This window comes from Dermacentor silvarum, chromosome 10 (assembly GCF_013339745.2).
Source record: "Dermacentor silvarum isolate Dsil-2018 chromosome 10, BIME_Dsil_1.4, whole genome shotgun sequence".
In the NCBI taxonomy this organism is placed as follows: Eukaryota; Metazoa; Arthropoda; class Arachnida; order Ixodida; family Ixodidae; genus Dermacentor; species Dermacentor silvarum.
In genome coordinates this window covers 73,467,092-73,491,691 of record NC_051163.1, presented here as the reverse complement: position 1 = coordinate 73,491,691, position 24,600 = coordinate 73,467,092, and the positions used below count along the sequence as shown (strand labels likewise).

General features: G+C 47.4%; 2 protein-coding genes across 1 annotated transcript; one reads left to right on the top strand and one right to left on the bottom strand.

Annotated features, from left to right (window-relative positions):
* Nucleotides 1-24,600, bottom strand: part of LOC125940785 (uncharacterized) — an 847,616-nt gene that overhangs the window by 473,213 nt on the left and 349,803 nt on the right.
* Nucleotides 11,554-17,292, top strand: LOC119431630 (uncharacterized). Its single transcript, XM_037699111.2, has 3 exons — nucleotides 11,554-11,898; nucleotides 14,485-14,634; nucleotides 16,360-17,292. The coding sequence occupies exons 1-3, from the start codon at nucleotides 11,554-11,556 to the stop codon at nucleotides 17,290-17,292; spliced, it is 1,428 nt and encodes a 475-aa protein (XP_037555039.1).

Genomic DNA, 24,600 nt, shown 5'->3' with positions numbered 1-24,600 from the left:
TGAAGAGCCTCTACGTATAATCAAATCAGTGGTCACTGAATTTACAAAGGGCATATTTGAGTTATGCATACTTCCTGAAAGTCAGTTCTAACTGTTAGCACCCATGATATTCTACTATAAATTACACGACATGTACCACTCTATTTCTTAACCAACCCTCAGTGAGCTAGCCCTTTTCACTTCGTGTGAGGAGGCTGTGTGAAGAAATGGGCGAGCCACTCCTGGGACATCGCCTCAGGCCTCAAGCGAAAGTGCCACCGGCGTGGCAGTGGCAGCTGCTTGATCGTGACACGTCGTTTATCAAGGTAACAAATAATGCTCCTGAGGCACACATTCGAGCACACTTTCTAGAACTCCAGGCGATGTACTGATGCCCGGTGTGGTAGTATTACACTGACACTTCTAGGTAACATGCCAGTGTTGCTTATGCAGCACTGGGGCTATCTTTCTCTGAAGTATGCCTTTTGCGCACTGAAACAAGTGTATTTACGGCTGAGGCATATGCGGTACTGCTGGCGATAGAGAATATTTACTGACTCTCTAAGTGTGGTTCGATCTCAGTCGATCCGCAATGTAAAAATCATCTACGTATGATCTTTATGCACGCCTTTGAACGATATACACATCTGACCAGAATGTAACAATATGTTGGGTGCCAGGGCTCAGAGTAATTAAGGGCATTGTGCTCGCAGATCAAAGTGCCACATCCCCAGCAGAAAGAGCTTTTATTTCTTCCATAGCTGTACCCGCTACACACTTAAAGCCCTACATGCGTAATAAACTCAGATGCTATTGACAACACGTGTGGGATGCCGAAACTTCTAATAAGCTCCACCAGATCAAGCCACACGCAAGCATTGCACCACCCACATTAAAACCAGGACAAACTTAAGTCTTGTTATGTCGGCTGCGTATAGGACACATATTCGGCACAAACAATGACCTCCTTATTGACGGCGAACCTCCACTATGTAGAAAGAGAGAGAAAATAAACTTTATGCAAAAGAGCACACGAGCGTAGGTAGCCCCTCCATTCTGCAGTTGGTGGTCCTCTCAGTCCAGGAGCCCAGCGGCCTTAACTGCCCTTCTCGCTCGCTTGACCAGGTTGAGCTGGTCCGTTGATCCAGTGCTTGGCAGCGTTGCCTCCCATTGCCGTGATGTGGGGTGTATTATGGGTGTGAGCTGTAGTCTGCTTGCGCATGCCCATACCATGTGGTAAAGTGTTGCGCATTGATCGCAGTGTGGGCATTTATACGAATGCAGCCCAGGGTGTATGGCGTGGCAGAGACTCAAATCTGGATATGTGTTTGTTTGGAGTTTTCACCATATTAGAGCTTCCTTTCGCGTCAGAGCATTATGAGACGGCGGTAGTGTTCTTCGTGAAAGGTGATACTTTTGTAGGGTGTGCGTGTACGTTAATGGTAAACTGCTCGGCGAGGCCTTCTCACGGCTCCCGGTTTGCATACGCTCGGGCGTAGTCGAGGGCCAGGGCCCTTCTTAGCCTCGAGGCTAAGATTGAGGACAACGTCGCCTTCGTAAACGCTGCGCAATACGCAGTTTCCAATCACTTTGTTGTTGCGGCTACCTCGCTATGGGGGAGCTGCTGGCGTCGCTTACGCTTAAAAACACAAACGCCGACAAGCCGCACAGGTGGCCGCAGCCATCGCTATGGGCCCCACGAACCGTTTCACTATCGTCACAGACTCACGAGCTGCCGCCAGAGCATTGATGAAAGGCTCGGTATGCAAGGAAGCCGCTCGCGTTCTCTCTCCTGCGTCTTAGACAGGCAGAAAGTGCTTAATATGGTTCCCCGGTCACATTGGCAGCGATGCTCATGAAGCCGCCCCCAACGCCAACGAACTTGCACACTCCCAGGCTCGAGGTCTCACTCGCCGCAGCGGAAGTTGCCCGGAGGCCGGGGGAGGGCCGTGGCAAAGGGACCCGATCTTCACTTTTAACGAGGTCTGCAAGCACTATCAACTGGGGCGTCGGAAGTTTCCGCTTCCACACCCACGAATGCTGGAGACGGAGACGTATCCGTCTCCATTTATTTATTCAAAATTAATAGAATGCATCGACCCAGGCTGTGCGCGCTGTGGACACCCCAGGTGCACTCTGTAACACATGCTCTGGCAGTCCCTAGATTTGCGCGGGGGCTCAGGGTCTCCCTCTTCGGGGGAAGACTGACTCCGACTCGTCACCAGCTCTGCCAAGGAAGAGTAGCTCAGGGCTACCCAGAGAGTACGCGAGATCGCCTAGAGTCTCAACCTCCCGGCTCCATTGTAGGCGATGATGATGATGATGTTGATGATGATTTATTGGCATGCCCTTTGAAACGGGGCGGCGACCAATAGTCACCTAGCCTGCTTGATTTAATCAGGTATACTATACATGTTCTTTATCTAGCACTTTTGTATACCTCTCATTATTTTTATCTTTGAAAAATTTACCTTGTGCCGCTGCCTATGATTTCAAGAGATCAGGTCATATCCATCTTTTCCTTGCTTTTTTTCCACCAGTACTCCAATCCTCTCTTGCTGATCTCTACGGCTGATCTTTTTGTTTCCTTCCACTTTGAAAGCAAGCGCTTCTGGGAGTTGCACGTTACCTACGGTTCTCGCAGGGTGGATCCCGTCGCATTCCATCAGGATGTGCTGAGTGGTTTCTGGATCTTTACTGCAGCATGCACATGTCTCATCTAGTTCCGCATATTTGTTCCGATATGTTTTCGTCCTTAGGCAACCGGCTCGAGCCTCAAATAGCAAGGCACTGCCCTTTGTGTTATCATACAGATTTTCCCTTCTAATTTCTTTCTTCTCATTCTTGTAAATCTCCATTGTCCTTTTTGTTTCCATTCATTGCATCAAATTCACGGTCTCTATTTCTCTCACTTACTTTCTGATGACTCCTGGTTGTCTATTTGCAGTTTCTATTATTCTGTACTTGGTTGCCAACTTCCTTGACCTCTTCCTCCATTCTGTGTCCACGATTTTCATGTAGAGAGATACTTGTGCACTTTAGCCGCCCATTTATTTTCATCCATGTTCCTGAGCCTTTCTTCAAAACTAATTTTGCTCTGTGCTTCTCTGACTTCAAAAGAGGCCCAACCCATGTCACCCTGCACTGCCTCATTTGTAGTATTACCGTGGACTCCCAAAGCCAACCGGCCTACTGATCTTTGGTTAACTTCCAAACCCGCCAATATATCCGATTTTAAGCATATAATGGCATTTGTGAATGTTAGCGCTGGCACCATTACTCCTTTCCAGATTCCACGCACCACCTCATACTTATTGTGGCCCCACAGTGCTCTGTGTTTCATTATTGCTGCATTCCGCTTCCCCCTTTATTTTCAGATTATCTTGGTTGGATGTTTGAGTAATTCTTTCCTTCGTTTATGTTTACGCCGAGGTACTTATATTGCTTCACTATGGGTATTACATGCTGTTGAATTGACACCACGAAGTTACTCGTGTGTTCATTAAAGATCATAATTCCTGATTTCTCTGTGCTAAACTTAAGGCCTAGATTTGTCGCTGCATTCCCACAGATATTCGCAAGTATCTGTAAATCTTTTTTATTGTCCGCTAGTAGCAGAATGTCGTTTGCGTACATCAGTCCGGGGACCTTCTGTTGCACCATTTGTCCATTACGCATGTAGGATAAATCAAAACCTAATTCGCTGTTTTCCAGTCGTCTTTCTACGCCCTTGACGTAAAGCGTGAACAACAATGGTGACAGAGGGCATCCTTGTTTCAATCCTTGGTGAATTCCCACCATTTCATTTTCTTTTCTACCTTCCCATACCACTTGTACTTGGTTGTCTCTATATATCGCCCTCAGCAGCTCCACGAAATCGTCATCTATGCCTTCGTATTGAAGAATATCCCACAACAATTCCCTGTCTACGTTGTCATAAGCTCCTTTAATACCTAGAAATGCTATCCATAAAGGTCTTTTCTGAACTACTGAAATCTCTATGCACTGAGTTAGTACAAAAATATTGTCTTCTAAGCATCTGCCTGGCCTGAACCCATTCTGTAGTTCCCCCAATACATCGTTTTTCTCCACCCACTTCGACAGTTCTAATTTTATGGCTTGCATTGTAATTCTATATATCAGTGACGTTACTGTAACTGGCCTGTACGAGCTCGTCTTATCCTTATCTCCTTTGCCTTTGTAGATGAGATTCATCTTGCTTTCACGCCATCCAACGGGAATTTTCTTTGTTCTAATCACTTGCTCTATGGCATTAGTCAGCAGTGCCTTGCTTTTTGGACCGAGGTTTTTGATTAGCTGTATTGGGATTTCATCGGGTCCTGCTGCCGTGTTGTTAGGGACATTTTCTGCTGCCTTTTTCCAATAAAAGCTTTCTATGCTTAATTTTGGTCTCTCTGGCCTCTCTGCTGTTGCTGGATCTGTTGTCTGAACTACGCTTTTTCTCGTGCCGAAGTTATCCCTAATAACGTCTGTAATGTACCGCATCGCATCGTCTCCTTCGTAGATGTTACCGTCTTCATCCCTTATAGCCGTTTGCGAGTTTTTAGTTGGAGCTCCGAGTGCTTTTATATGGTTCCAGAATCTTTTTGGAGCGCCTTTGTCTCTTTTGTGAATTTTATGCACTCAACGTTCACTTGCGCATTTAATTTTCTCTTGCATGAGCTCACTCGTGCGGCCCGCAGACGATGCCCCCTAACGGGGCACTCATCGTGTTCTCAGGACCAAAATAAAAGTTCTTTGTCTGTCTGTCGGTCGTGTGCCTGCTGATTGCCGCGTAAGGACTCATGCCCCGGAGCCCACACGCTTTGTATAAATGGTGGGAGCTGGTGCGCTCCACTCAGAATGCGATGTGCGGCCCTGAATATTTGTCCCTGGAAAAATTTCTGCATGGCGTCTGAGTCCATCAGAACTATGACGCACTACCAGTGTGGCCTCCTTGGAATGGCTAACGCTATCGCTAGTTCCTCTGCGTCCGCAGCACTCGCTATAGAAACCGACGAATCACTCATTTCGGTCCCGCGATTGTCGACTACGCTGGTGACGAATGCAGTGCTTCTTGCGGTGCTGGCCGCGTCTACGTACAAGACATAGGAATGGTTTTCATACTTTCTCGCGAGCGCCTGCGCTCGGGCTTGTGGCCGTCCGATGTAGAAGTTTAGGTGCATGTTCCTGGGAGTCGGGGAGACGTGCACAGTTTCTTGTATCCGTGTTGGGATTTTCGTCATGCGCTGGTCTTTCGTACGGAATATTCAACACGTTCCAAGATGCAGCGTCCCGCTATTGAACGTTTTCCTTCTGGCTTACCAGGTGGGCCTCTGTGATTTCCCGTGCGTTGTTGTACACCCCTGTCTCCTCGAGGCGGAAAGTAGCCGTTCCGGGTGGGAGTCCGAGCGCTATACGCCTTGCGTATAAGCCGGTCGACAACCTCCACCTCTGCATTGCTGAGATTTAAATATGGCGCCGAGTACGAAATGCGGCTCGCAATCAGAGCCTGCACTAGTCGGATCAGGTCATGTACCTTGTGTCTCCCCTCTTCCTGCTGGTAATTCGTTGCATCATGCGCAAGATTTGCGTAGTCGTGCGTTGCAGCTTCTGTATGGCGCATACTCCGCCCCCGTCTTTTTGTAAGTGTAAGCCGAGGATACGAAGTCTGTCCACCTTGGCGATTTATTTAGGACCTATTCGCAGGTGGATGGTTGGTGCCTGCGCTATTGATCGTCTTCGTGAACGCTTCTCGATTATAAAGAACTCCGACTTCTCCGGCACGCATTGCAGTCTGCATGTCTCCGCGTATCTTGCTATGACGTCTACTGCCTCCTGTAATGCATCTTGTTGTTCTCCCATGGGCCCTCCGACCGTCCATATCGTGATGTCGTCTGCATACAAAGCATGTCTGATCCCCGGTATTTTCTCGAGTTGGGTTTCTAATTTCAGCATGGCCTTGTGGAAAAGTGTCGGTGACAGCACTGCTCCTTGTGGCGTTCCTCTGTTAGGTGTTTCTGCTCGCTCTCACCCCGCATTTCCCAGCCCTATTGTGGCTGTACAATCTGTGAGAAAAGCCCTCACGTAGTTGTAAGTTCGTCGGCGGCAATTCGTTTCTCTGAAATTTGCTAGTATGGCTTCGTGCCCCACGTTGTCAAAGGCCCCCTTGATGTCTAGTGCGAGGATTACTTTTGGGCAGCACGGCATTACGGCATTCAGTACTTCGTCTTTGAGCTGCAGAAGCACGTCTTGCGTTGACAAGTTGGGTCGAAAACCAAACATCCTGTTCGGCATCAGTTGACGTTCATCGAGATATGTCAGTTTACCGAGGCAAGATGTGAGCGAAATAGGCCGTCGGTTCTCCAGACAGGCCGTTTTTCCCGGCTTTGGTATCAGCGTAATCGCCGCACGCTTGAAATCCGGGGTTAAGGTCCCTCTGCTCCAGTGTACGCCGAAGAGTTCCAGTATTGCCTGCATGCTTGCATCGTCCAGGTTACGTAGCAACTTGTTGGTGATTGCGTCCTTGCCCGGGGTAGTGTTTCGAGTGAGTCTTGCAATCGCTCGTGTCAGCTCGGAACTCGTTATGTCCCGGTCGAGCTCTCTGTTTTCCAGTCCGGCGTAGTCAGGCACGGGCTGTGCACCGAGTATTGGCTGGCCAATGTATCTACTTTGTAGGGCGCACAATAGCCTCCAAAGTTGTGTAGCACTCGGCTCATCATGTGCTTGCTTTCTCTCTTACTCTGGGTCGGGTCTAGCAGATGTCTGAGTATTTCCCAAGTCTTCGCAGTGCCCAGCGTTCCTTGGAAAGATTTACCGAAATAGTCCCAGTTCTGTCGTGCAAGTTGCTCTGCGTAGCGCTCTCCCTATTGTAGAAGGTTTGGTGGAAGGCTAACTGACCTCCACATCCCGGTGGAGTGTAGGAAAGCGCGAGCTAAACGGAAAAAAGCACTTTCCGTAAGCCTATAGACACCATATCTCCCTATATACGGCATTGTTTCTGGGCTTAGAACCATTTTTGGATGTGAAGGCAGTTGTAAGTTACCTGAATAATGCAGTGCTAAATGTGGTTAGCCCAGAAATGTTGGAGCGCATGCTCTCACCAGAGAGTGCTTCTGCGATAGTAGTTTTTGTAGGGCACATGACTACGTACCCTTGCGTTTAAGGGCCTCGTGAGGTGGTAGTGCTACTTGCATAATCTTACATTTTATCCTATGATCACTTCGCAACATAAATTTTATATTCACAGCACTGCTCACTCTCATGTTTGTTATTTTATTGCCTACCGATTAGATGCAATTTACAGCCACAAATTTTGAGCCCTTCTACAGTCAAGTAATATCTACCTATCGCAACATATCTCTCGATCTTATTGACAGACCATTGACACCACATTACCATTTGCCTGGCGCTCTTTCGCCATACCCGGCCCGTGTGCCACAAAACACAACACATCATCATCAATATTTCACAATAACACGTAACCTTAAGGCCCGCTGCAACGAAATTTCGCTTTGGGAAACTGGTTTTAAATGAGCTATATCCAGAGTGCTGCCGCGCGACTGGCTCCTCGAGGCGCTTTGCATGTATTCGCGGGCAACCTTCACGCTCAGAAAAACACTTTTATGTTGCACGTAATGAGCAACAAAAAGCTGTATCGGGAATTTTGTCATGTTGCTGTACAACTTTCCCATTGACACTTTTATTGTAATATTAAAAATTGAGAAGTTTATTATTTATTAAGACTAATTATCAAATTAGGCGGAATGCAAAATAATCTGAGTTTCTCCAAGCGGCGACAAACAACATTACCTTGGTTTTGTCCAGCTACGCAGCATTTGCTATATATTTAAAGTTTGGCCCAAGTTAAGTGAAACATCCTTGTATACCGCTAAGTAACCTTGGCAAAGCGACTTCGACCTCCACCTGGACTATCCCTTCGCGCAACAATGGTATTTTGCCGATTGTGGCATGGCGTCGCATTTACGAAGTCGTTTGCTTTCCGCATCGGATGGGAGAATAGTAGTGCGTGAGATCACTGCGGCGACGAGGAAACTATCGAACACGTACTTTGACATTGTCCCCGATACATCGCACACAGTCAGTCACTCGCGACCGCACTGGCGCGTCTTGACGACCAGCCGTTTCCGGAGCAGACAGTCCTGCAACGCCGGCATTAACAATCGTCACACAACAAGTTAGTCAATGAACTCTTGAAGGTTTTGCGTTCGAGTGGGCGAACTGACCGACTACAGTTCTCACTTACGTTTCCAACCTGCTCTATTTCTGAATGAATTTTTTTTCGTGACTGCTTTTTTTCTCTCTTCTATTCTTTACGCCTTTCATTTCCTCTTACCCTTCCCCCAGTGCAGCACAGCCAAGCAGAATCTTTTCGGGTTAAATTCCCTGCCTTTCCTACCCCGTTTCGCTCTCTCGGCAAAGCAGCAGAGTGTCTGAAATTTGTCAGCGCACCACCGACAGCTGTGGGCGCCATGCATTCAGGCTGGCTGGTGTAGCGACGCGCGGAGAACCACGAAGACTAATCAGAGCCTGCTGTAGTCTGAGCGTCTCATTCAGGGCTTGTCCCGGCAATGTGTGGTGGCCGCGGTATCCACGCTATGCAGCAGCACGGCTTCTGAGATTTAGGAGGTGAGATAGTGTGTCAGAGAAATAATCGACGCGTTTAAGGTTGCTCGTGCGGGGAAGAGGTGTGTAAGCATGCCATCACTAACACTGACCAAAAAAGAACTATGGTTTTTAAATGGTTGGTGGTTAGGTCCATGGTTATATCACCTTGCGCCATCACATGCTGATTTTTGTTGTTAAAGCGAAACTTTCCGTCTCACTTATTCGTCCGTGAGCGCCGAGGAAAGCCAAATTACACAATGGAACTACCTGCGTATGGGCGCACACAATAGAACAACGGCGCACGACAAACGTATCGTAAAACACTACAGTTTACATTCGCAGTTGTACCGATAAGCACAATGGGAACTGCAACGTCACGCTACCCAGACGAACTGTATATATCTGCAGTACATTACGCGCGTCGCGCAATGCATTCCCGTCCGTCACCATGGGTAGGCCACGGGTGCAGTGCACGGCAGATGAGGCTCCCGTACTTGAACGTAGGCGCGAGCGCGATCGTGCCCGTAAGGCCGATCCCGCGTATCGGCAAAGGCAGAGCCTCTGACCGTTTACAACAGCGATCTCAAGGCAGTACTGTGCAAGTGTAGAGTCGTCCGTGAAAGTGTGAGCATGTGCGTTTAATCAATGGCTACATGATCTAAAATACAGGCAATGCAATTTAACGAAGTGTGTCTTCATTCAACCTCTACGTTCAAAAAATGCAATCCTAAGCGAGCAATCAAAGCACATATTGCATCGCATCGGGTCGCTCAGCATTTCTTGGGTTCATTGCGTGGTCGTTGGCTTTCGACTTTCACTTTGATTCAGTTCGCATGGGAGAAAGTTTCGCGTTCAACCAAGTTTCTTTAAGAAGGGGGGGGGGGGGGGGGGCTTTGATTTTATTGCCTTCCTTTCTTGTATTTATTCCTTTCCTGCTGGCGCATGCCTCCATATACCTAGCATCGTCACTAGTATAAATGGTTGTAAGTAATTATCTTTTCACTCTGTCTATATGATAGTCCCTTCCTAATTTGTCGCGCTGTTACATAACTTGTAAGTTGAAAATAGTAATTTTTAATAATACTTCCAAAACTTCAGAAGCACTAAAAACCTGAATCACGACATTAGATTGTTAATATCCCATTTGCATTACCTGAGACTGCCGGTAGCTTTCAAAGCATGGAATGAACTACTGTCGTGGATAAGCAATAGTTTGTTTGCACGGGGAACTTCGATGGACAACCATGTAAAAAGCACGAATTTTCAAGGCTGATAGAACCCAAAGGTAAGCGGGAAGCCTTTCTGGGTATATGGTTAGGAGCACGGTTGAGGCAGGGTTTCAGTCACGTGTACCGCAAATTTTATGCCGTGAGACTCACTTTTTATTGTGAGACTCACTAGAAAAGAGAGGACCAGGCGGAGCGCCGATCAGCGAGGACGGACTCGCACTACGCTTCGCCTTCTCAAAGGTTTTCAAGAGGAATTTTCGCTCAAACCCACCTGAAAATCGTATATTCTGCTTCGTGAAGCTGTGAGGATCCCGTGGATACCACGATCTCGCACAAGGAACGACTTTACGAGGAGAAACCGCTTTCGGAAGATTGGAAGCACAAGTAAGGACGCTAACCCTCACGACGACTACGGCCGGCGTCGCGCGTCGCGGGAAACTCTCGCACGTGCGGGGTGCGACGGCTTTGTGTGTCTGTGTGGGCGCACGGACCAACAACCAGTGAATTTGGACACTTACCGACACGAATGAAGGACTCAAGGTGAGCGATATTTATCTCACCTTCGTTCCTTTCTGTGTGAAACGCTAAGAACACTAGCGGGAAACGCGTAAGCCAACAGCATGCCCAGCTGGGCTTGATCGCCTTTTTCGCCATATGGACGTCGATGAAGAGCTTCCCGGCCCTTCTCAGGAGCCGATATGTCTAACCAATGAAACGGACGAGAGGGAAATCTCGTCTCCGCAGGCAAGTTCGGATGAACAACCGGCGTCTGGCGACGCGTCTCTCGGAAACGAGAATTGCGACGAGAACCATTGGGGACGCCGCGCTTGGACTGAGGACGCTTGGCACACCGTCCTCTCGCGCAGCCAACAGAAGAAACAGTTAAAAAAGCAGAAATCCGACATGGAGAAGACTGCGAATACAAACGAGAAATCGAAAAGCGATCCACTCGCCGAAAAAGAAAAAAGTCACGCCAAACAGGGATTACGACGGATGAAACGCCGCGGCCCACCTCCTCTGCCAAAAGAGGATATCAAGATTATTCTGAGGCCACACAGGGGTCTTTTGGTGAAAAACATATTGGGACTGGAACTCTCCAGGGCGGTGATAGATGCCTGCCAACAAAGTATCAACGGCAACGACTTTTTGTTGCGGATGCACCCCGGATCAAACATTGTAATCTTATCCACGCCAAGCGAAGACGTGGCGAGTAGGCTGCGAGAGATCAGCCAATTAAACATCAGGGGGACAACTCACTCCTTCAACGCATACGTGGCCGACCCCTAAGGCGTCCTGCGGGGAATAGTTCACGGAATACCAGCCGGAACTTCGCAGGCTGAGCTTATGGAGAACCTGCGTGTTCGGACACAAGGAGTGAAAATTGAGAGAGCAAGAATGTTGGGCTCGTCAAAGACGGCAATAATCACATTCACGGGCCATGTACTGCCAAGGAGCGTATACATGATGGGAGCCGAGTTAATCTGCTACCCATACAAGCCAACAGTACAGGTATGCAAGATATGCCTCTTAACCGGACACCGAACGGATGTATGTCCAACTCCAAATGTCAACGTGTGCCCCAAGTGCGGGGCAAGAGAACCAACGCTAGGACACCACTGCACCCCCAAGTGTGCCATCTGTGACGGGGAGCACCCCACGGGAGACAGTCTATGCAAGAAAAAAACTTAAAAGCGTTGCTCCTCCCAGAAAATCCAGGATGGAGCAGCCAAAAAAGAGGGGAGACCAACCTGAGTGGACCTGCGATGCCAACTCGGACAGCGAATTCCCTCAACTAGAACTGCACAAGCATCGATGGTTCAGCTCGGAACGGGAGGAACAGCACCAGTCGAGATCAAGATCCCAATCCCCATCGAGTTCCAGATTAATATCTCAATCTAGGAACCAGTGGCAAATCAACAACGGCAGCACGGTATCTGCTCACCCTGGGTCATCTAGCCTAAAGAAACAGAACAAAAGCGGAGGACCCCAGACCAAGACGGGCTCTCTCCAGGCCAAGGAATCAAAAGACCCGCAAGCCGCCGGTCGGACAAGCAAAAATCAGGTGATCTGGGCGAGAGTAGTATCTCCCATTGCTCCGGTAACAGAAAATCCGCAATATAATAAAAATATTAGAAGAAAATAAGAGGCTGACGCAAGAGGTCAAGTAGCTCAGGAAACAGATGGCCGAGGAGCGTAATGATTTACAGGCGGCAATATCTTCATTAGAGAGAAGGCTAGAGGCTAAGCTGCAGCCACCACCACAATTTCCTAAAGGGACAGCTGGAGGCTGTAGTGAGAGCACAAGCGATACACCGTCAATAAACCGCGTGAATTCAAGGGGAACAGCGACGTCAGGTGAAGGAGGGAAGGGAGGATGGACGAAAATACCACCACCACCCCGAACGTTATACTAAATAACAACGATCAATTAACGCAGCAAATACAGGCACAGTTACAGGAAAAGAGGCAGGGTATCGCTAACGTTAATAAACTCCTACAAGATTTCAGTGATGGAAATCAAACTTTTCGTCGGAGAGGAATTGAGAACTCAACGACAGTACGTAAACGAAGCCGTGGGAAGTTTACAGAGGGCGATAAACAAGCGCCCTCGCTCGGCCTCCGCTGGCAGGAGCAAACAATCAAAGGCGGAGCGCGACGACACGGAAGCGCCCATACATCATGGCCAAACATAATTTAAAAAGTGCAGAACAATTAGAGATCTGGCAGTGGAATTGCCGCACTTTTCAAAAGCGCGCATCTGCACTCCAGAATTATATAAACTCGGCACCATATCAACCGGACGTAGTATGCTTGCAAGAAATTGGCACCAAAATGGTCAAGCTGCGCGGATACTACGCCCTGCAAAACCCTCATTATCCCCGCATAGCCGCGCTGGTGAGCAAGACGATTGCGGCAAAGGCAGAGTATATAGAAAGTCTTAAATTCAATCATCAAATAATCAGCTTATTCCCCCAAAAGAGGGGCAAAGCGAGGACTGTAATAGTGAACTTATACAGTCCTCCAAAAGAGAGATATGTGGATTTTAGCGAGCTCCTCGCGCAAGCGGGTAATATCACGGGCACCAAGGACCGCCTATTGGTGTTGGGCGATTTTAACGCACCTAACAGCGCATGGGGTTATATAAAAGACTCACCCAAGGGAACGCGTCTCGAGCACGCTGCGTCTAGGCAGGGTCTGACCTTAATAACGCTTCCCACCGCGCCCACAAGAGTAGGCCACAGTGTAAGTAGGGACACGTTCCCAGACCTCACTTTCACCTTCAACATCAAAGACGCTTCCTGGACAAATCCGGAGAAAAATCTATGAAGCGACCATTATATCATCAGCGTCTCCCTATCGACACCCAAACTGCGCAGAGTCATAGGGGACGCGAGGATCACAGATTGGGCGGAATTCAGGAAATGGGATACCCCACCCGAATCCGTACCGGAATCAATTGAGGCTTGGTCTGAGTACATAAAATCGGTACACGCAAACACAACGAAGAAAATAGCAAGAACCATAGAGGCACCGGCAGTAGATAGCCACCTGTTACGCCTATGGGAGATCAGGCGAAGCCTCCTGAAGCGGTGGAGAAGTCAACGACTGAATAGGAAACTCTTGCGCAGGATCACGGCTCTGGCAGAGGAAGCAAACGAACACGCAAGCAAATTGGCAACTGAGGGATGGGTCAGCTTTTGCAGCTCGCTTCAGGGCACACTAAGCACTGCTAAAACTTGGACCATCCTGAGGAACATCCTTGACCCAGATAAGTCCAAATCAGCGCCCAACAAAACAATGCAGAAAATCGCGGAAGACTTCCCGGGCACGGATGACGACCTCATAAAGGCTCTCAGGCCAGATGCATTGGCGAGAGTGCAACCACAACAAATTCGACAAATCAAATCAGTTACACGGGAGCAAAAAATGAAAACCTAGACGCGCCGATAACAAAGGCGGAGGTCTTTGCGGCAGCCCAGGCGGCCAAGAGGAACACAGCCCCCGGTGAGGACCAAATTACAAATGCCATGATCAGGAACCTTAGTGACAAAGTCATAGAGGACCTAACAAATAAATTTAATGAACACTATTGGCTTAAAGGAAAGATCCCTGAAGAACGGAAAAAGGCCAAAATTATAACCATTCCAAAACCCGGGAAGAAGCCTTCCCTGCAGGCACTCAGACCCATATCACTGACGTTATGCATGGGAAAGCTTTTCGAACGGGTCATTCACACCAGACTTCAAAATTTCATAGAGGACAGGGGCCTGTTCCCGGCTACCATGCTGGGCTTCCGCAGTCGCCTCTCGACACAGGACGCTTTCCTTCTGTTACAGGAAGCGGTCCTAAGAGGCGTTCCCACGGGGGGGAGCATTTGCTGCTTGCTCTCGACCTGAAGGGGGCTTTTGATAATATATCTCACGAGGCTATAGTCTCAGAGTTAAATATAATTGGTTGCGGCGAAAACATATTCAACTATATAAGGGCTTTCCTCACGGAGAGGACGGCAACAATTGGTATCTCACAAGTAAAGTCTGAACCTTTCCAAATGCCAAACAAGGGCACGCCTCAGGGAGCCATCATATCTCCTTTGTTGTTTAACATCGCCATGCGTAGACTCGCACGGGCCTTGGACGGTGTCCCGCAGCTAGGTTACACCCTCTACGCGGATGACATCACTCTATGGGCCACGCGCGGGTCTCTGGCCAGCAAGGAGCAGACCCTGCAGGAGGCGGCCCTGGTCGTAGAAAACTTTGCCAGAGCCAGCGGTCTCAGCTGCGCCCCCGAAAAGTCGGAGGTGATCCGTATACATAGTAAACGTTACAAAAGTAACGGACAAATAGAAATCCAAATCGAAAATCAGAAAGTTAAAGAGGTCACCGTTGCTCGTATCCTGGGTTTCTGGGTTCAGAGCAACGGTAGGGCAGATTACACAATTGGTCTCCTAAAATCGGCAACCAAACAGGTGGCTAGGATCATTCAGAGGATCACCTTCCACAAAAAGGGGATGAAGGAAACCGACACTCTACGTTTAGTGCAGGCGCTCGTAATAAGTAAGTTGACATACAGCTTGCCCTTCCACACGCTCAACAAGAGCGAGGAAGGGCAAGTAGACTCTATCATTAGAGGGAACTACAAGGCGGCATTAGGTTTACCGGTAGCCACTACGACAGACAGGCTCCTCGGGATCGGCGTGCATAACACGTACGCCGAGCTCAAGGCTGCTACAATAATCTCTCAAAGGAACCGTCTCAGCCAGACGAGGTCGGGAAGGGAGATTCTGATAAGGACGGGCTTTCCACCGCATCCCCAAAACTTGGACGAGGTGCTAGTGGACATGCCAGAATCCGTTCGACGCAACATCTCGGTAGCCCCTATCCCGAAGAATATGGCCAAAGAAAGGCATAAAAAAAGGAGAGAGGAACGAATAAAATGGCTCCGAAAACTAGTCAGAGGCAATGACAACGTACTCTACGCAGACGCTTCGAGATATAATTGGAAGCGCGCAGTGGTTACAGTAATCAATAGCGACACGAGTAGCATGGTATCAATCGCCTCCCTGTACACGTCCTCGATCGCCAAAGCCGAGTGTTTCGCCATCGCCTTGGCAATTAAACATGGGGAGCGAAAAGTCGGAAAGGCCTACATCACCATCATCTCGGATTCCCAGGAGTCGTGCCGACTCTTTACGAACGGCCGCCTCCCATTAAAAATACGCAACTTATTAGGAAGGGAACTGAAAAACACTTATAGGCTGGTCTGGTGCCCTGGACATGCTGGCCTAGAGGGTAACGAGAGGGCGGACGCTCTAGCTCGAGAGCTCATGAACCGAGCGGAGCACCAGCCGCCCTCCCAATTACAACCACCCCACACGACACTGCATGGCCTTCGCGGGGAGGAAGACAGTGATCCTGCTCGGTTGGATCCGCGCGAGATTCTTGCTCATCAGCGAGGCGCACGGCAAAAGTATGGCGTCCCCCACAAATCTGTTGAATTGGAAGACGCAATGGACCTCCGTAGAATTCAAACGGGGGTCTATCCAAATTTATTGCAACTGCACAAAATTTTTCCAACCTTGTACGGGCACGATTGTCCGTGGTGTCGCAAATCGCCACCGACCCTCTACCACGTCTCATGGGGATGTAGTAAAAGGCCAGAGAAACTAAATTCCTTACAGGTGGGCTCGGCGGCTGTGCTGCAGACGCAGACCGCTAATCCATTCACTCTTGTCATGCAGGTGTTTCAGCGCGCACTCGTGCGCCTGTTGCTTCCATCCTTAGTGACGGCTTCCCTGGCAGTCCCGCTGCAATATCGTGCCTGGTCAGGTGAACATGACAGGATTGCCTGTCACCCATCCCTGATGCGCACCTCTGGATTTGCACCGCCCTTCAGGCCCCTGGATTTCGTCGGGAGCAGCAGATCTGCGTTTTCGACGACACCGCTACCGAAGACGGTAGTGCTCGATGCAGCGTGGACAAACCTGTCGCCATCAACATCAACTCTCCGGTCAACTATAAAATAGCAGTCAATACCGGTGGCGCCTTGTGGGCTCGGCGGCTGTGCACAGACGCAGACCGCTAATCCATTCACTCTTGTCATGCAGGTTAGTAAAGCTTACAGTCTTTTTTCTAAGAAGTCTAGCAATCGTTTCCTGCTTCAGCTGCCGAGCCCGCACTGCTGCCTTCTTGTCGCTCTTGAGTGTTCTGATGTAATTCGTGCTTTGTTGATGATGTCGGGTGATGTCGAAAGCAACCCGGGCCCGGACTCCGATGCTTTACTAGCTGAATTGAAGAACTTGTCTGCTGGACAGTCGCAATTAATCAGTCAGGTTCAAGACCTGAAAACTCATCTAGTGTCGACGGACAAAGCTATTGCTGATCTGGGCAGGCACATGACTGATCTAGAGGGGCATTATCAAAATCTTGTCTCCCTACGCTCTGACTTCGAAACCGTGAAAACGTGTACCGCTCAAGTGGCCACCGTGGTACACAGGCTTGAAACGCGTATTGATGACGCCGAGAACCAGTCACGACGCAATAATCTTATTTTTTATGGCCTCCCTGAATCAACTGGATCAGAGACGTTTGCCCAGACCGAGCAACTTATCATCAAGCACTGCCAGGATCATTTGAATATTTGTATCGAGCTGAAAGAAATTGAGCGCGCACATCGTCTCGGTCATCGCACAGATACTAACCGCCACCGTCCTATCATAGCGAAATTCACCTTCCATAAAACAAAAGAATTGGTTCTTTCTAACGGCCGCAAGTTCAATGGAACCAGCTTCGGCGTTGGAGAGGATTTCTCTCGTTCCGTACAAAACGCTCGCCGGCATCTCGTTACTTTCGCTAAAAGCAAATCATTACCTTTCTCTCTGCGATTCAAAACACTGCATATGGGCCATAAGCGCTACGTCTACGACGAGCAAACACAATCTGTCAAAGAAATAATATAGCAATTTCCCCGTCGTAAAAATGTCCGTTGCACTGTTAAGCCCAAATCTAACATATCATTGTCTGTAATCTTTACGAACGCACGCAGTTTCCTTCCAAAACGTGACGCTTTTTCCAACCTTGTTTTATCATCCAACAGTAATATAATGGTGATAACCGAAACGTGGCTAACAGAAGATATAACAGATACAGAAGTACTAGCCGACCTACCGGAATTTCATGTCTATCGAAAGGATCGCAAAGGCATGCGGGGGGGCGGTGTACTGATTGCTGTGCACCAGCAGTTATCGTGCTCCGTAGCCAAAAACATCACTTCTGATCTTGAAGTATTGTGGCTAATTATTCACGCTTCCCCCCATACAATCATTCTAGGTGTTTGCTACAGGCCTCCAAATAATATTTCAGATTTCACATTTAAACTTAATAACAGTTTGAGTGACCTTAGTAATCAACACCCACAAGCAGAAGTCCTCCTGTTTGGTGATTTTAATTTTCCCCAAATAGACTGGAGCAATGACGTCCCCATAACTATGGGCAGTGAGCCTGCCAGAGATTTTGTGGATTTCTGCCTTAATTTCAATTTAACTCAACTTGTATCAGAACCTACACGCGTTGCACTAAGCACTTCTAGCATCTTAGATCTCATCCTAACCAGCAATCCGGAAAGCTTATCATCAATAGCATATCTACCTGAAGTCAGCGACCATAAAGTAATTCACGCCACATTTTCGTTTCAACCCGTAAGACGTGATTTAGTCAGCAAAACAATCCGCCTGTACAATAAAGGTAATTATGATGCCATTAATAGTGATCTGAGCGCATTTCTTCCTATGTTCGTGAGGTTATGTTCTACGCGCTCTACAAATAAAAACTGGGTAATATTTAAAAACAAGCTAGGTGATCTGTGATCTCGTTGACAAGTTTATACCGAGAATAACGTTCCGCGGAAACCGTAACAAGCCATGGTTCACTAAAACTCTTAAGCGACTTGAAAACAAAAAGAAACGTCTCTTCCGCTCAGCCAAACTAAACGGACACCCCTCTGCTTGGGGGAAATATTTTGTGGCCGAAGACGCTTATCTGAGGGCTATACGGAATGCTAAATTCTCCTTTTTCCACGATGAACTGCCTAAAATGCTTACAAACAGCCCTCGACAATTTTGGCAAATAATAAACCCTCAGGAGGCGCGCATGATCAGCGTGTTAAATGCACATGGCGAAGTAGTCAGCGACAGCGAGTGTGCTGACATTTTTAATGCCGCCTTTTTCTCTGTATTTACTAACGAGACTACAACTCCAGATCTTCCCACATCTACTGACATATCTGCGTGTATGCCACCAATTATATTCTCGGCAGAAGGAATCACCTCGATCATTGATAACGACAAGCTTTCATCGTCAGCAGGTGTAGATGATATCAATTCCAAACTCTTAAAAAATATTAAATATGTATCTGCTGCGTACCTAACTTTGTTGTTTTCGCAGTCACTCTCTACAGGCATCTTACCATCCGACTGGAAAGTGGGCAAGGTCGTTCCAGTCTTCAAGTCGGGCAATAGAGAAACCCCATTAAATTATCGTCCGATATCATTAACTAGTGTCCCCTGCAAAATCATGGAACACGTCATATACTCGCATATCATGAACTTCTTAGACTCAATCTGTTTTTTTCACCCTTGTCAGCACGGATTTCGAAAAGGCTATTTTTGCGAAACGCAGTTGGCAATTTTCCTTCACGACCTGCATGTTAACCTTGACAGTAACCTTCAGACTGATGCCATATTCCTAGATTTTGCAAAAGCATTTGATACAGTTCCTCATAAACGTTTGCTGCTAAAATTATCTCAGTTAAATTTACACCCCGACGTACTAAAGTGGATAGAAGCATTCCTGAATAACCGCTCTCAGTTTGTTTTCGTTAATAACCATTCTTCTAGCAGACTCCGCGTAACATCAGGCGTCCCGCAGGGATCCGTCTTAGGACCGCTTCTTTTTCTAATTTACATTAATGATCTACCAACACAGGTATCATGTAACATTCGTATGTTTGCAGATGATTGTGTAATCTACCGCAGAGTTACCAACACATTTGACCACACATTAATCCAGAACGATCTCAATAATGTACAAGAATGGTGTAATCGCTGGCTAATGAACCTAAATCCTAACAAATGTAAACTCGTGTCTTTCACTCGCTGCCGTAACCCCCTCACATTTACCTATTCCATTGCTGATGTTCCAATAGAATCAGTCCAATCATTCAAATATCTTGGTGTCACTCTATCTTGTGATCTGTCCTGGCGCTTGTACACTACTAACATCATTTCATCAGCCAATAGATCACTGGGATTTCTTAGGCGACATTTACGTCATACCTCACAACAAGTAAAAGCGTTGGCCTATAAATCATTTGTAAGATCGAAACTTGAGTATGCATCTCCCATCTGGAACCCGCATCAGAATTATATCATAAATGCACTCGAAGCTGTACAAAATCGTGCTACTAGGTTTATTCATTCTTCATATTCGTACGATATCAGCATTTCATCGATGAAAGCGGAATCTGGCTTGGAAGCTCTTTCTTTCCGTCGACAGGTTGCCACCCTCTCTCTCTTCCGTTCATTTTTTTACAGCTCCCTAAATCACCCACCGTACATCACGCCACCTTCATACATATCTCATCGCACCGGTCATCCGCTTCAAGTTGCACGCGCACGTGCCCGGACCACCACTTTTCAAGCATCATTTTTTATTCGAGCATCAAGGGACTGGAACGGCCTTCAACACGCCATCGCAGCCATCACAAGCCCATCTGCCTTTACCGAAGCTGTTATCACATATCTCAAAACGAACGCCTGTATTTAATGTTTATTTTTTTTTAACCACCACTTATGTAATACTCCTCCAATGGGGTCTTTAAGGTAATAAAGTGAAGTGAAGTGAAGACTAGAAAGCTCTCCGGAGCAATGGGAGGCACTCCTCGCTAGCTCAGACCCGGAAGTGCAACTAGCGCTTCTGGGCCACGTCCGGCAGGCGGCAAAAGCCAGTGGAGCCCTGGACTTGGGGCCCCAACCATCTATCTCCTAAATCCCTTCCCTTTTACCTCAATAAATGTTAGTCTCTCTCACTAGAAAACTGAAGAAAAGCTATCATAAACAGTGCATTCATATTTAGAGCTTTCTCTGGCTGCTTCAATATGTCCATCAGATAATCTGTAGATTGTCACATGTCTGTCGCAATCCACAGATTGATTTGCTAGAATCTACTATGTTATTATTCTAATCGGCACGGGTAGAACAGTGCGTTATCTAGATCGTCACGACTTCTCGATTCATTGATGCTTTTCTCGGCCATGGTGTGCCTTGTCGACGCTGCTTCGACCATATTCTAGTACACTCTAGTGCTGCCTCCAAGGAGGTTATAAAAAAAACTTCTGGAGTAGAGATCCCCTATGCGCGCCCATGCGACCTGCTGAAGCCTGGGAAACCGGTTGGCGGCCATCTTGCTCTGGGCAAGAACGAGCGCTGCTTGCGCGCTGGTAGCGTAACCAGTGCGATTTCGTGGTGGCTAGAGTGTACTAGAATATGGTCGAGTGGGACGAGCAGCTGGGGCGGCGCATGCTTTGCCGTGAGGCGCCCGACGTGGAAAAATACTGTGGCGGCGCTGCGATCGAAGTGGATTGGGCCGCATCAAGGTCGCGCCGTTGGAAACTGCTGACGCTACTGCTCGGCAGGGTCATTCGATCTACTTCGCGCGCTGGTATTTGCATTCACACCTGTCAAATTGTGTTCATAATTGAATATTACATGTATATATGTCTTAAGAATACATGCCTTTCTTTCTCTTCATTTTATTTTTAATGGCGCTCGGTGATTGCGCGTGCATTGCGGCCGCAGTGTCGGCTTTCATTCTACTATGTTATTGTACGGTTCCCTTTGGAGAACAAATATTTTTCTCGTTCTTCAAGCAGCATGTCTCTCTCGTGTGTATTGTTCCGCATATAGTTTTCCGTCAGTAGGTCTTGCGAAACGCAAACGGAGAAACATATGTAACCTTCCTGCTTGCCGCTTCAAACAAGTACAGCATATCTGCGCCATCCGGCACCTTGTACTCAGATTTCTTTCTTCTTTTGGTTTTTTTTTACGTGTGAGAATCACTTCTGATTATAAGGCACGCCGTAGTGGAGGGCTCCGGATTAATTTTGACCACCTGGGGTTCATTAACGTCCACTACAACGCAAGCACACGGGCTTCTTGCATTTCGCCTCCATCGGAGTGCAGCCCCCGTGGCCGGGATTCGATACCGCCACCTCGTGCTCAACAGCGTAAAGCCTTAGCTAACTGAGCCCCAGGGTACTCAAATTTACGGGAAGCATTGTTATTGAAAAAAAAACTGCAGTGCAACATCCTATTCAAGTTTCCGCCTTCCTCGCGTAACAGAATGCGGAGTAATTGGTACGGGGTCATTTATCGCGGTCGGTGTCATCCTGGTGTCATTCTGGAAATTCATTTCAAGTGGGGGCGTTTTGCAACCTCACCGGCTACAATTCGTAAATTGCAATGTGTCGTAAAGTAATTAACTAAGAAGTGCATTAATCAATTTTGTTAATAAGTTGAATAGGTGTTTCAATTTCTCGTGCTACTAATGTCCGCCTCTTCGAATAACCCAGCTCATCAATAAGAATTGTGCTAACTGCCACAGGATATTTTTAAAAATTCCCTAAAGCTTAATTTTGAACACCCGGTATAGCGGATACGGCGTTGCGCTGCTAAACTGGAGCTCGCGGGTTCAATCGGTGGCGGAATTCGATGGGAACAAATAGAAAACACTCGTGTACTTCTATTTAGGTGCACGTTAAAAAGCCCCAGGTGGAGAAATCTAAACCGCGTGCCTCATACTCATATCGTGGTTTTGCCACGTAAAACCCACAAATTTGTTTGAACTAATAAAAAAAGACAGGTGGCTGCGTTCTTCGTCTTTTTTCTAGGAGTGTAAACAAAATAAATTATTCTCGAGTCTCATTTCCGAGAAAAACATGTTACGCTTATCCTATATTTCATACATAAATGTAATGCCATTCCCAAATGTCTGTCCGCTCAACTAAGCAGCTTGTATATTATAAACGGCTGCTTTCAGGTATTCGGCGCACTATCATAACGACAATAATGAAGCAATTAGAGAAACGGCATAACTCACGTACACTTACAGATATGTGTAGATCTGCAGCATTCGTTCAAGAAGATAAGTGTGGTACCACATGGGGCACCCAGTTTTAATGGGTTGCAAACATGGTCAGACTTGAAAAAAAAAAGTTTTCCTTGCCTGAACGAAGTTAGCAGATTTACAGGCTGCCCCAAAACGGGGCATTTATATTCAATGACGTACAGCTTATCACACTTATTAGCAGGGCTTATTAGCCGGACTTATTAACACCCCTGCGTTAATTCTCTCAGAAACTGCGCAACAGCCACAACTCTCCGGCAGCATAATCATTCGGAATAACAGTCCGCACTTGCATGCAGTCACTCACCTTTGAGACTGCAATAGTGCTGCTATGCGTTACATTCGTACGGAAACGACTGTTCGGCGTCGTACATCATATCAATAACACTTGCATATATATATATATATATATATATATGCAAGTGTTATTGATATTATATATATATATATATATATATATATATATATATAGTTTTTATTGCCTGCTATGCATATTATTTCTGCGAATGAGAGTTTTGTGTGCAGTATTCACTAATACGTGTGTTTCGTATGCAAACGTGCACGGTCGGGAGTTCTCACTGTACCCTTTGTACCATTCTCAATGTACCCTTTGATTTAATGATGTAGAAATACATTGGTCATTCTTCGCGTCAAGCAGCTAATAAACCTGGTTTATTTCACTTTAATATTGTTTTCTTCGATCATTGTCCCTGATCAATATCCACCGACAAGAAGCGCGCGTAAAATGACACGCTATCAATAATAAAATGTTCGTAAGTAGCTTCATGTTTAAGACTTAGAGATTGACTCCAACCAAATAAGGAAATTTACTAGCCCGACGTTTCGGAACCAATTCGGCTCCTTCTTCAGGGGGTATTCTTCGGAGGTGGCGGTGTGCCGCTTTTAAAAGGTCCGTCGTAACAAAGGAGAGGAAGGGGGAGAGAGCGTAAGGTGCGGAGACACTTGGCAGGGCACCTGTTCTAGACAGACAAAAGAGGTCGCGGGTGGGGGGCTTCGGCGTCGCTGGTCGGCTGGTTTGACCGATGCTGGGCGCCCTTTAGTCGCGGGAATGCGTTGACGAGGGACAGGGGGGGAGGGGGGGACGAGTTGTTTTGGTGTTGCTGACCTAGAGCGGTGGGTCATTTCATGTTGTAGCTTCATGTTGCAGAGATGCCAGTTGCTTTTAGAAGACAGTGTTAAAAACAGTGGTTCACTTAAATAAAACTACCTTTGGTACCCGCCGTCAAGAGTCATGGGCGCACCAAAGCAACTAACAAATAAAAAAATGTACTACACAGGTGTTCTGCGAGAAAAACTGGGCGCCGCCAGCGTCCGCGTAGCGAACGCGCACTCGCTAGCAGACGACGCGCTTGACAACGACAGCAAAACTGAAGACGACGCGTTGTATAATCCATGCCTCAAATATATATGTTTGGCAAGATGGTGTAAACATAAATTTGCAGTTGAAATAAAGCACTATTTTAAGAGCGTGCAATGCGCAATCGGCCTACGCGCCCGCAGCGAAAGTACGTTGAATATGCCGTGGAGCACGTCTCCGCCCCAATCCAGTTCGCTCGCAGTGCCCTCGCACTATTTTTCCACACGCGGTGCCTCAGCGGGAGAGCGCCGATCGGCCCTCTCGACCATTGCCTAGTACACTCTAGTGGTGGCGTTTTATGATGAAAGCGGGAGAATTACTATGAATTATTTAGCGCAGATGTTTTTTTTTTTTTTTGTTAATGCGACAGCCTTTTATGCATACCTCATGGTGGGGTGTCCGTCTCAAGGCCGTTTGAAAACCGTGTTGTTGACACGAAATGATCCTCTTAGGATAAGAGGCGATAGCGCGCGCAATACCACTATTAAGTATACAATATTAATTAAGCATGTGAACTGCAGTAACAATTAATATAGATAGGTGAATGAAGTGTTTTGAGACTGTAATAATGTTGAATTAGGAGTAAATAATCGTGGATTAAAGGGGTTTAGCGGGGTGTTAGGAGTTTAACGAAAGGTAATGATGGGAAGAACACGCGGTGCTGGGCTAGTTGATGATGCTAAGAAAGCCATATTTAACATTCTAAAAG

What these genes read in the sequence shown, in the direction of transcription:
- LOC119431630 (XM_037699111.2), top strand. Translation starts at nt 11,554, where the DNA reads ATGGAGCAGCCAAAAAAGAGGGGAGACCAACCTGAGTGGACCTGCGAT. An exon ending in GTCGGACAAGCAAAAATCAG is followed by an intron (nt 11,899 to 14,484) that starts GTGATCTGGGCG and finishes GGTGTCCCGCAG; the next exon opens with CTAGGTTACACCCTCTACGC. An exon ending in GCGCCCCCGAAAAGTCGGAG is followed by an intron (nt 14,635 to 16,359) that starts GTGATCCGTATA and finishes ACTATAAAATAG; the next exon opens with CAGTCAATACCGGTGGCGCC.